Below are 12,358 nucleotides of genomic sequence, written 5' to 3' on the forward strand. Positions count from 1 at the left end.
CTTCTAATGGGGTCTTATGTGACGCGAATTTGAATTGATCGGCGTGTTAATGCAGGTGCAAGACTCCAGATGGGAAGCCAAAAAAGAACAAAACATCATATGTTCATGAACCATACTGAAACATAAGAACTCACAAGGTTTGAGGGGCCTAGTCAATTGGCAATTGAAACTTAATATGAAGACAGTTAATTTGCATCAATCCTTTTACAACTTTTTCTATACAATTGCTATCAGAATAGTATATATATCTATATTTAACAAAAAACTTTCAAAATCTCAAGACAAAAACTCCATGAAGCATGAGTTCTTCTAAGCTTCAACAACAAAAAATGTTGAAATCCTTCACAAGAAAAGATCCATCTTGCAGCTTGAACTCCTCTAATCAAATTTAAAACTTACAAGTATGATATTCCTTTATTAATTGTCCTCTACAAAAACTTTGAATATGTAATCGCGAAAACGCCTCGAGTATGCCATTGGATCAACTGCTGAGATAGAATTTGGATCACATTGTATAGACTTATATGCATGTTCAAGCTTTTTGGTTATGTCATAGTCTTGAAGTATATCGATTATTCCGAAAAATAATGTCACATCATACAACTCCCCTGTTGGTTCTCCTATTAGCTGAAAATCCAAGTCATTTTTCCTGAATGTCCTTTCAACTCTTGCAGGCATGTTTATTCCTAAACTTGTGTTTGTCAACCTGCATTACTCAAAGACATAACATAAGTTGCACGTTCGATGATGAAAAGTACTTAGTAGTTACGTTGCTCAGACTCTTAAAAAATGATGTGCGTGTCATATCCTAGTAGTGCATTTTTGAAGGATCTGACAGGGGAGTGACAACATTTTTAGGTAGTCCGAGCAACACAGCTTAGAAGAGATGATCTTTAGTCCTAGTTCGATTACCACATGAAGACTAAATATCAAGTTTACTTATTGAGAAGATTGCAGACTTGACAGATCAAAAACTTACCCTGCAGGATTAAGAAGTAATAGATCCACATCTGATTTAGTAAACCGATGAATTGGTTCAGCTTCTGTGGTTCCATTTTCTGCAAACATTAGGAAAAGAATGATGCTTTCTTGTTTTCTTACAATAAAGTTTGAGCCTTTATTATGAGGAGAGTTAATTAGCAGTTGACAAATGTAGCCGACCTTAACTTGTTTGGGACTGAGGCGTAGTACTGACAAATGTAAATGTGCAAGTGTTATAAGATTAGCACTAACCGATAGGCGTCCTACAGCCAGAAGGAGTTTGATATCCAGTACTAGCATTTCCTTCCCTAAAATTTACACCAACTAAAAGACTATAGTCCATTACTCTTTCCTGTTCCAAGAGCTCACAATCCCTATCAACTTGCCTGCAATATCAAAGAAATTTTCGAGCCAGAGTTGGATTCAGGATTTAAACTTAATGCTTTCAAGATGCTCTTTCTTGCAATACCAGTTAAGACTAGATATCGGTATTGATATAATTTTACCTTCGGAATTCTTCAAACCATGACTTTTGTAACTTGAATATGAAGTTGAGATCAAGGTCTTTAAGAGTAGTTGTTGTATCAATTTCTGATTCTGGTTTATCTGTGATCCTGCCAAAAGTTGATCCTTTCAAGTCGAACCGTTTATGAATAGTGTAATTGGTGCAGAAGAGATTCCCAATGATCACGAACCGTACCTAGTTAAACCATTGAACAGATTACAAGTTCTTTTGGTAAATAACTTAACTAGTGTTCAATTTCAATGCATTATATGTAAATCTACCTTCTTTTGAGCTGGTCCATTTAGCTTCAGGCAATGCAGACCATAGTATCTAGTCACAAGGGTGTTCTCGAAAGCACGAAAATGATCATAATAGGCATTTAGCATCCTTAAAAGTACCTAATGATCATTCATTGACACGAAAAATCAGAAAGAAACATGTAGTTTGCAGAATGAAGAAATGATGACTTCATTGCAATGCTCAAAAAGTTTGAGCCGAGGGTCTATTAGAAACAGTCTTTCTGTCCCTCACCTTTACTTCTGCCTTTTTCATTGTCTTGATCATATATCTATCATCATTTGTCAAGTAAAAAAAACTTCCACTTTTTCCCGGAGAGCTTAGCTCTCTAAGGGGGCCACAAATAGACAACATATACTCCGTTGCATCCACCTTGAACAACGTTCTCAGAGCCCTGAACAGTATCATGTCGAATATAACGTTTACTTTTTGTTCTTTAAGTATACTAAGTTGATAACATTGCATAGTGAGGCATCATTACCTGAAAACTTTTGGGCAATAATCTTTCCATCTGAACTCACAAGACTGATGGCGTGGCGTACTCTTGGATCCTTCAGGTGGAAATCTTGTCCAGTACTTCTCTTTCGGATCAAAAGCTGATGGATCAAGATCGAGTGTTGGAGGAGGGCCAAGCTTTTGTACTGTATGCCTATATGGTTATTCACATTACAAGGTACCATAAACAAACAAAAAATACTCTTCTCAGTCTAGCAAACGCACAATAATATGACAGATGCTTACAGGTTTTCGATAAGTTATATACACAGACTGTATAAAGAAATTTTACATTATTAGCGTAATGTCGTTTATCATAGCAAATCATTTACCATATTTTTCCATGCTACATGCTAATAAATGCTTATTATATAAAGCTAAGTGATCTGTTAGTACATATATAGAAACTAGAAACTAGAACTGTAATAAAGGGCAGTCCGGTGCACGAAGCATCCTGTGGTCGGGGAAGGGGCTGTGATATATGCAGCCTATCCTGACACAACCATCAACAGCTGATTCCACAGCTATAACTCCTACCGTATAAGTCACACGGAGACAACTTTACTGTTTCTCCAGGGGTCTCTTTTTGAACAAACTAGAACTGTAAAAAAAGGCAGTCCGGTGCATGAAGCATCTGACAGTCAGGGAAGGGACCCCATCCTGAGGGGGTGTGATATATGCAGCCTACCCTGACGCAACCATCAGTGGCTGATTTCACAGCTAGAACCCCTAAACCTATAGGTCACTCGGAGACAACTTTAACGTCTCTCTTTGAAGAAACTAGAACTGTACATGAAAGAAAATTTACCTACCTGATTCCCAACTGCAAATTAAGCATAAGCTCATAATTTTTATGCCCTTTAGATATTGTGATTCCTTGCCTTTTGACAATCTTAGGAATCCTAATAGGACTCCCACTTTTATATCCATCAGATTCCAACAAAGCAACCATCGCGTCGATATCTGAACAAGAATTACTTGTAGTAGCAACTAATGTTGTTCCAACTCCATCTGATAACTGCATTCTACTAAACTCACTATCAGCTGAACCGTCTATCGACATCCTCCTCGTCCTACTGTTGTTATTGTTGTCCACAGGCCTCGACGATGACATCCTCACAGCGAGTTTCTGCTGTGAAGGCAACACTGAAATCTTATCATTTGGTGAGATTGTACATCCCATCAAATCAACATTGAAAACTTGTTGAGGATCCCATTCAAAATTGCCCCTTTCTAACAATGACTCAGATGGATAAAAAGTGCCATTCAATTCATCAGGATCTCTACTCCAATTCCCAATATAATAACTCCCATCAGCCCAATGAAAAGTACCTTTCCCTTTAGGCAATCCATCTTCCCAATTCCCTTCAAACAAATTACCATTTGTCCAATACAATTTTCCATCACCACACATAGTGCCATTAGCCCATTCACCAACATAATAATTCCCATTTTTCCAAGTATACTTACCATTACTTTCTTGTAATCCTCTACACCATTCACCATCATAACAATCACCATTTGCATATTCTTTAACACCATTTCCATGTTTTAAATCCATTAACCAACAACCTCTAAATGTATCACCATTTGGTGCTGTATAAGTACCTTCACCATCCATATAACCATTCTTGAAATTACCTTCATACATTGCACCAGAAGGCCAACTAAATATACCTTCACCTTTCATTTTACCTTTACTCCAATCGCCTACGTACATACATCCATCTGTCCACCAATACTTACCTTGTCCATTAGGTAAATTATCGACCCAATATCCGGTATAGTAATCTCCATTTGATAGAAATTTTTCTAAATGATATGTTTCACCATTCATTGGATGGTATTCTTCATCATCATTTTCTTGTTGAACATCTTCTTCCACTATTTCTTTTTCTTTGTTGTTGTTATTAAACTCAGCTTCATCAATTTGTGTTGTTGGTCCATATGTCCCAAATATTGTATGTGCTCTTTTTCTAGCTACCAATTGTGTTTTTCTAACGGTTGCTTCCAATGCCTTCATGATTATTTTTTAGATCAAGATGAATCCTTTTTCAATATGGATTTCATCATTTCATCAAATGACTTATAAAATGTGAACAAATTATGGATCAAACTAAGCTATGGTAATTAGATCACTCTGTTACACTTTCTTGATCCAACAATATTGTGTTTTTTTCTTTCTTCTTTTGTTTCTTTTTCTCTATCCTCTCTACGTGTGATGTAACAAAGGAGACAACTAACAGAAACCAACAACATATGTATTCATTGTCTCAATTTTTTCCAACTTTTTAAAAAAAAAATAATTTTTTTTTCATTTTTTAAAATTATTATATGGTTTTGAATGTAATTGTCACACTCTAAAGGGGTGCTAGAACCTGAACTTGAAAGGGGATTTGGTGTGAGGGTTGTCTTGGGTGAATCTCTAGTCAGAGTGAGAGGAGAAAGTTAAAAGTCATTTATGTGCGAGTTCAGAATCAATTGTCAAGAAGAGCTTATTCACGAGGCCCATAAGCTTAGGGGTAACCCAAACAAATACTGAATCAAAGCGGACAATGTCTTGATAGTTGGGCTTGGGTCGTTACATTTGGTAATAGAGTCTAGCGCTTCTTCAATGTGACGGTGGTCGGTGGGGTAAAAGTGACGGAGGGTGGATTGACAAGGACGGATCACATAAAAGGATCGAAAAGCTTCTAGGTTGGCAAGCCTCCAATATCCAAAGAAGAGGTGTACGTTACATCTTAAATGAGTCCCACTTTGAAATACGAAAGAAAATTATAGAGCTTTATATAGTAAAAATTCACATGGTACTTATGTTATTAGGCTTGATAATCACATAACCCAAAATATAAATGTGTAAATATTTTATTAAACCAACTAAAGCTTATATCTTTATTAAAATGAGCTTCCAATAATTTCTTTTTATTTATTCGTGCTCAAATCATTCTTGGTCCGTTCATATATTTGTATGAGCTTGGACTCGAGACTTCTGATTAGGATCCCGAACCATTCTTGGTCAGCTCAAGACTCCCATGTTGCTACTCCGATTCATGCGCTGCTTTTAACACCCTTTTCCCTTTTCTCTCTCTCTCCTTTCTCATTGTTTCTAATTTTTCATCTAACTTTTATTTTTGTTGATAAAACCAAGAAAATGGGTACTGCCTATTTTGCTGTTTATGAAGGGAAAAAGGGTTGATTTTTTACAATGCAGAAGGGATAAAAGCCAACCAGTTTGGGCAAATATGGTTAAGCAGATTTAGGCATTGCTTCTGTATAAAGTTATAGAGATATATATATTTGAATTATAAATGTCTGATTTGGTTGCTCGGACGGGTCGGCATCAACAGCGGTATGAAGAAGGTTATCGACTCATTGCTGGGTACTTCTCTTTTCTGTTCTTTGTGTGAAGTTTCTGTTTTGTTTGGATTTATTTTGGATTTTGCTCATTTGGGTTCTGTTTGGTTTTGGAAAATTTTCTGTTGAATGTGGGCATTTTCTACATTGGTGTTGATAATTGATGAAGAAGGGCTCTTAAGGAACAAGATGGATTGCAGTTCCTTCCACTTCAGAGTTTCCTTTGATTGCATTTGTTTAAGGGTTGGGTTTGTGCAGTTTGATTTTAAGAAAGGGGGGCAATTTTTTAGCTTTCTATGGACTAATAAAGTTTAGTATCTTCAAAAAGTTGAAGTCTTTTCGCACCCAAGGGTGTGGCCTAGTGGTCACTGAAGTAGGTTGTGAACCATGAGGTTCAGGTCTAAATCCCAATAGAGATATCTATTTGTCCTAGCTTTGGTGGATAGACAGAGTTACCTGTTGCTGGTGGGAGGTGGCATGTATCCCGTGGGCTTAGTCGAGGTGCGTGAAAGCCCCTGGACAACGATTACCGAAAGAAAAAGTTGAAGTCTTTTCGCACCCAAGGGTGTGGCCCAGTGGTCACTGAAGTGGGTTGAGAACCATGATGTTCAGGTCCAAATCTCAATCGAGATATCTATTTGTCCTAGCTTTGGTAGATAGACAGAGTTACCTGTTGCTGGTGGGAGATGGCAAGTTTCCTGGGAAATTAGTCGAGGTGTGCGAAAGCGGGCCCGGACACCACAATTATCAAAAAGAGAAGTTGAAGTCTTTTCTGAAGAGTAATGCCCAAGAACTGTTAGGACATGTGGGAATAGGCTGGCATTGTTCTCTTCAAGTTGCTTATTTAAAAAGAAGTAAAATTTGAGGAGGTAAAAGAAGAATAATGACTCTTGGAAAGTTGGAGTAGGAATTGGGTGACCCTGTCTATTTATGTTTTTTCAGTTCCACATAATTTTATGATGAACATAAGATGAAATTTGGAGGCATACTGTCATCATTTAACAAATAATAATTCATTCATCCTATCACCATCAACAACTAGTACTATGGCTTCAACGAAATAGCCATGGGATGGGATTATTTTTCAGCTGAAAAAAATGTGAGAAAGAAAAAGACTGATGGAAGGATTGCTTCCCTTTCTTAGTTGACGGGCATTGCACCTTGTTAGCTCTAGAGTTTGGCTTAGTTCTGAGCTATTCAGGCTGCAACTTAGCGTGGTGACATTGACTGGGGGCTTCACTGTTCTATATTGTTAAAAATTGTTGGTTTTCGAGTTAAAATTTGTAGTTCGACTCTTTTAAAAGTGTGTTATGCACTGAATACTTGATTTAGTCTTTGGAAAGTTATAGAAAAGCAACTGCACAGAGTAGAAAAATTTATGTACACAAGAGAAATCCTTCCGTGGCTAGAAAATATGGAATATGATTCTCATAAAAAAATCCTCTTAGAACAGAAGTAATATGTGGATTTTTATGGAGAAAAAGATAAACTTTTGGCTTCTAAAAAGTGAAGTAAGCTCAAATTTCAAATTTTAGCTCTTCTAATTAAATACTAAGCATGTCTTTTGAAGTTGACATACAAGTTCACTTTGTGGCTGTCTTTTTCTCAATAATTCAGGTGGTAGATCTGACTTTTTTGACTTTGGGGTCTCTTTTTCACAAGTACACAGCACCTTTATATGGGTTTTAGACCCCTGATAGTCGTTACGTCGTTTGACGACTTCCATTTGTCAAAGATTTTTTGCTTCTTCAAGATCTGAAAACAGTGGGCAACTACTATGTTAACTTCCTGGGTTTGCATTTGAAATCAGAATAATATTGACTTAGAACCTGTATGTTCTGAATTATAACGAGAGTTGTCACAGGTGTATACCATTCAGGTTCAGAGATATGGAACAAAATGGTAATGACACGTCTGAAAAGATAGTTGAAGTACTGATGATAAACTCAACGAGCGGACCTGGTCTTCTGTTTCCAAAGGTGAGAATTGTTCTTTTGGATTTCAAGCAATATGCTATGGTAGTTCAAATGACTGAAGTGTTTTATTGGACCAGCATTAAGTTAACCTGTGTGACTTTATCTTCTGATGGATCTAGTGGTTGTGTCCTCTTTACCACTTGGTATTTCAACCTCATAATTAAGAGATTTGCTAACTTTGTTCCACCTTGCTGTCAAATTGAACCTTACCAAATTAAACAACTAGAAAGACATCAAGTTTGGCATTTACAGTAGGCTCTCCTTTTTTTTATTTTCTGGGCATCACACATGACTTGATACTCTGATAGGTTTCTTGTTCTTTTCTTCAATTGTTATTATTTTTTAGTTATTAGCAGCACCGTGATATTGGGGAATAAGATCTTAGTTAGTTCTTTTTGTTCATGTTTATTTTGCCTTATAGTTGACAAGATGTCTGTTAATTGACATTTCTGTCTTTGTATATACAGGGAGGGTGGGAAAATGATGAAACAGTTAAAGAGGCAGCTGTTCGTGAAGCCATAGAGGAGGCTGGAGTTCGTGGGGATTTAGTGGTGAGATCATTGTAACCTTTCTTCATTTATTCTGTAGTATCTGGACACGCAAATATGTTATTCCATGTTGCATGGAGGTTCATCATGTTTTAGTGGAGGAAAAATCACTTTTTAGTGATGGATTTGCATGTCAAATGGACCACAATAGCAACATTTTCTCTGCCTTTGAGCTTTGAGCTTTGAATGTTGCTCGTGTCGTTTTATTACTTTATCATCTTTAATTCTCTCTGTGCAGAATGTTCTTTTATTATTAATGGGGTGAATTTTTTTACAAGAAAGCATCATATGATGTGATGAAGCTTCAATATGTTTTTTTTTATGAAGTAGGAGATATTACAAAACACATCAAGAAGATGCAAAATTTAGCACTGGACAGTGTCTAAATGTGATGCAACAATATTACAAAAGCTGAACTTCTGTTGGAGCATTTTAGGAGAGTCAAAATATGCTTGTTTTAGTTTAGAATTTAGATTGTCTTGGTGTAAAACTTCCAAGTAATCCTCTCTTGATCGGCATAACGTTTTATCTTAAAATAAGTATCTTGTGTAAATAACTTGTAGGTTGGAGCGTCTGTAGAATTGACGTCCTTCCCTTGTCTTTTGTTATCATGTATCCATTGGATTTATACCTCTTCTTTTTTTCAGCATTTTTTGGGATACTACCCCTTTAAAAGCAAAACACTTCAAGACGAGTTCAGTCCAGAAGGTCTGTGTAGAGCTGCCATGTTTGCTTTGTTTGTGAAGGAAGAGCTTGACTGTTGGCCAGAACAGAGCCGGCGGGAAAGAACTTGGCTGACAATTCCTGAGGCGATTGAATGTTGCCGGCACCCATGGATGAGAAAGGCCCTTGAAGAAGGATTTTTGAAGTGGCATGAGGCTGGTATGGTAAGCACAATTAACAACGACGATGACTAGTTTTTCTCTTTAGTTCTCCCTTACCAAAGACTGAAGTTTTTTAGAACTTTAACGGGTAGAAACAACTATGAAGTTGGATCTTATGTCAACTATAAATCTTCCAAAAAAAGTGACATGGTCACCATGTTTTGATAATTTATTATCTGGTTCTTTGATTTCCATGAGACTGAAAGAGAATCAGAAAGAAAAGAAACAAGAAAATTATCCCCATCTTCATCATTTTTTTCTATTGCTAAGCTACATTTTCAGTTATACAAGTAGTGGGACTAACCAAATTAGTTAGATTACCAGATGATGCTTTCTCTGCAACTGTGATTTCATTATAATGACATGCACATCATAGCCCCAAGGGGTGCAGCCCTTCCCCGAACCGTGCATGAACGCATAATGCTTCGTGCACTGGATTGTCCTGTACATGACATGCTCATTATGGTCGTTCTACGCGATATAGTGTCGATAATCTGTCATGGGGAAGGCAAAGAAACTTCTTAAACAGTCTTAAACAGGCCTCACCATGTGTATGCTTAACAACTGTATTTGATACCAAATGAATGGCTATAAATTATAATTATACATTCATTCTGCACTTGAGGTTGAGGGTATAGTCTAGTAGTCAATAATGTGGACAGAGTTACTTGGTAACTATGTTGTTGGAGATTTCTTCTTATTTGTTCAAGCCTTATTGAATAGAGTTATCCGGTAACTATGTTGATGGGAGGTAGTGAGGTAGTGGGTACCTCGTGGAATTTAGTGGACGTGTGTACAAGTTGGCTCCGACATCACGATATTTTTTTGAAGCTTATGCATTTATATGATTTTAAATTATTTCAATTTCTCTCCTTCCTTTGCCAGAAAGAAATATAAAAGTTAGACTAAAATTGCTTTCTAACTTTAAAAACTTTTGGTTATTTTTTTCCTTGTTGGCCCATTGTTTGTTACATACAATGTACTTATTATTCTCTCCGTCCAGAATTAATTGTTATATTTCACTTCTCGAGAGTCAAATTATATTTAACTTTGGAAAGTATTTTTTCCATCAAATTGAAATGAGTACAATTATAACTTATAAAACTTTTAGTATAATTTTTAAATATTTAAATTTTAATTATAAATTATTTAATTAATTTAATCGAATTTAACTTTCAAGATTCTTGACTCTTACGTGGGAATGTTGGAACTTGGAACTAAAGGACTTTATACATTTTTCGGATGATTTTAGAATTTATCAAAAAAAGAAAAAGAGATTCCTACTTTACTTCTTAGTTTAAGTTTTATACTTTTTTTTCTTTTTCTTCGACAACTCGAGATATATAAAAGTTGATCCAATATTTAAATATGATAACTTGTACATTTAAAATTCTTTATTGTATTTTAAAATAATAGGTTTATATATGGTATTTATTGAAATTTAAATAATTTTCACATCCTGAATCATTTTTTCGTGTAGAAAACAATGGATTTAGTTGAATCCTTAATTAAAAAATTGCATAAATTTTGTTATATTGCTAATAATTTAATTAATGTATCCTGCAAATGCATTAATGAAAAATCACGAAGCAAAAAGGTAATTGGCTAATGATAAATATCTTTCTGATTCTAATAATTTAATTAATTAACATATCTTGGAAAAAGTTGTTTTTCTAATTATTAAAATTATTTAATAATTTAATTAAAATATAAATTACTTGTGTTGGAAAGTACAAAATGATATTAGCATCTATCTCCCCGGTAAGGCGGCGCTGGAAAAGGAAATACAAATATAGTAATAAAACATTTGTCAATATTGACTAAGTAGCCCATATAGTTTAGTTAATTGTAAGTGGTCCACTACATTTCTCTCATTTTTTTTAAAATTTTTCGATTTAATGTCTGATATTCACATTGAAGTTCGATTAGTTCAGATTTACATCGTATAGGGTTCCATTCGAGGGAAAATCCTACCAAGTACCAAGAATGTTTTATATCGAAGCTTGAATATGAGACTTTTGGTTACAGAAAAACCAAACTCATTCATTGTATTTCTCTCTTTAACAAGAAATGGTCAACTTTACCTATATACTATATGAAATTAAGTAATTTTATCCTCCACAAGTTACGATCTAATATTACTCTTGTTTGTTTTGATCCTTGACCTTTAATGGTATTTCAACTTGAAGGTGATTTTATATTGTAATTAAAAGTTAATTGGATAAATTTGAATCTTTTTGCTTGAAAAAATTGAACATGTGTGAATCTACCCCACTCCATGTTGAAGCTTTGTAAATAATGAAAATTAATACAATATGAATAGATAAAATGAAATATAACGAATGATAAAATTGAATAGTTTTAGAAAAATATTTTCCTTTTTTGCTAAGAGGGAGTAACAAATAGTGCAATGATTTGTGTTTGAAAATTGGCATTTTTTGTAACAAGGGTGTTCACATCTAGACATGTAGGGTAAAAGCTTTTGGTCAACATAACCAAATTTATGTCGATTTTGAGAAACATTTATATTGACAATTATTAAAGCCAACTAATTATCATATGTTTGACTATGATGCTTTTAATCATTACTATTTTCATTTATGGAATTTTCAACAAACTTTGCTTATTTGTTGTTTTGTATATTCCGAAGTTCCCAACAACTTTTATTTAGTACTATACACATCCACCAACGATCATCTACCTATGATTAGCCTAAAAAAATTAGTGCAATGGTCTAATCTCCGTTACAAATAATATGATTGAAGCGAGATTGAGCTGATTCATGCATGTATAGAAAAGGTGTGTGGAGGCATTAATAAGAATGTATGAAAGTTTAACTATAACGAGTTGTAAGAAAGGTAAAAATAATCCAAAGAAGATCATCAAAAAAAGTAATTAGACAAGATATAATGCATCTTCAACTTATTGAGAATATGATGCATATTGACCTTAGATAAGAAAGTTTTGAAGATCGAAAATTAGAATAGCAAAATTGTCGTACTTATACGGGGAGAGGCGGGGAGCTAGTCTCCTCTTCTCCTAGTTTAGTAATCTTGCCTAGTAAATACTTGAACTATTTAAGATAAAAGATATATAACAATTACAAACGGTATAAACTAACATATAAATATAAAGAAACATACAATAAATTATACTCCGTTCCATTCAAAATCATTGTTGTTTCACAAAATCAAGATGTTCAATTTTTTCCCTCCAAATTTATCCTTGACAATTCCTAATTCAATATAATTTTTCAATGTTATATATAACAAGCTAAATAAATAAATAAATCATAATTAAAGGATATTAGTCAAAACC

General features: G+C 34.7%; 2 protein-coding genes across 2 annotated transcripts; one reads left to right on the forward strand and one right to left on the reverse strand.

The window, feature by feature from the left end:
• Positions 1–417: 417 nt before the first annotated feature.
• LOC102592471 (phosphatidylinositol 4-phosphate 5-kinase 6-like) lies at positions 418–4,301 on the reverse strand. Its single transcript, XM_006351354.1, has 8 exons — positions 3,091–4,301; positions 2,265–2,432; positions 2,018–2,177; positions 1,768–1,884; positions 1,488–1,681; positions 1,234–1,367; positions 980–1,058; positions 418–706 (listed from the first exon to the last, which is right to left on the reverse strand). The coding sequence occupies exons 1-8, from the start codon at positions 4,299–4,301 to the stop codon at positions 418–420; spliced, it is 2,352 nt and encodes a 783-aa protein (XP_006351416.1).
• A 978-nt stretch (positions 4,302–5,279) lies between these two features.
• On the forward strand, positions 5,280–9,162 carry LOC102604970 (nudix hydrolase 16, mitochondrial-like). The gene is made up of 4 exons (XM_006351308.2): positions 5,280–5,657; positions 7,497–7,611; positions 8,076–8,159; positions 8,804–9,162. The coding sequence occupies exons 1-4, from the start codon at positions 5,587–5,589 to the stop codon at positions 9,071–9,073; spliced, it is 540 nt and encodes a 179-aa protein (XP_006351370.1). The 5' UTR covers positions 5,280–5,586; the 3' UTR covers positions 9,074–9,162.
• The last annotated feature ends 3,196 nt before the right edge of the window (positions 9,163–12,358 follow it).

This window comes from Solanum tuberosum, unplaced genomic scaffold (genome assembly GCF_000226075.1).
Source record: "Solanum tuberosum cultivar DM 1-3 516 R44 unplaced genomic scaffold, SolTub_3.0 scf00129, whole genome shotgun sequence".
NCBI lineage: Eukaryota > Viridiplantae > Streptophyta > Magnoliopsida > Solanales > Solanaceae > Solanum > Solanum tuberosum.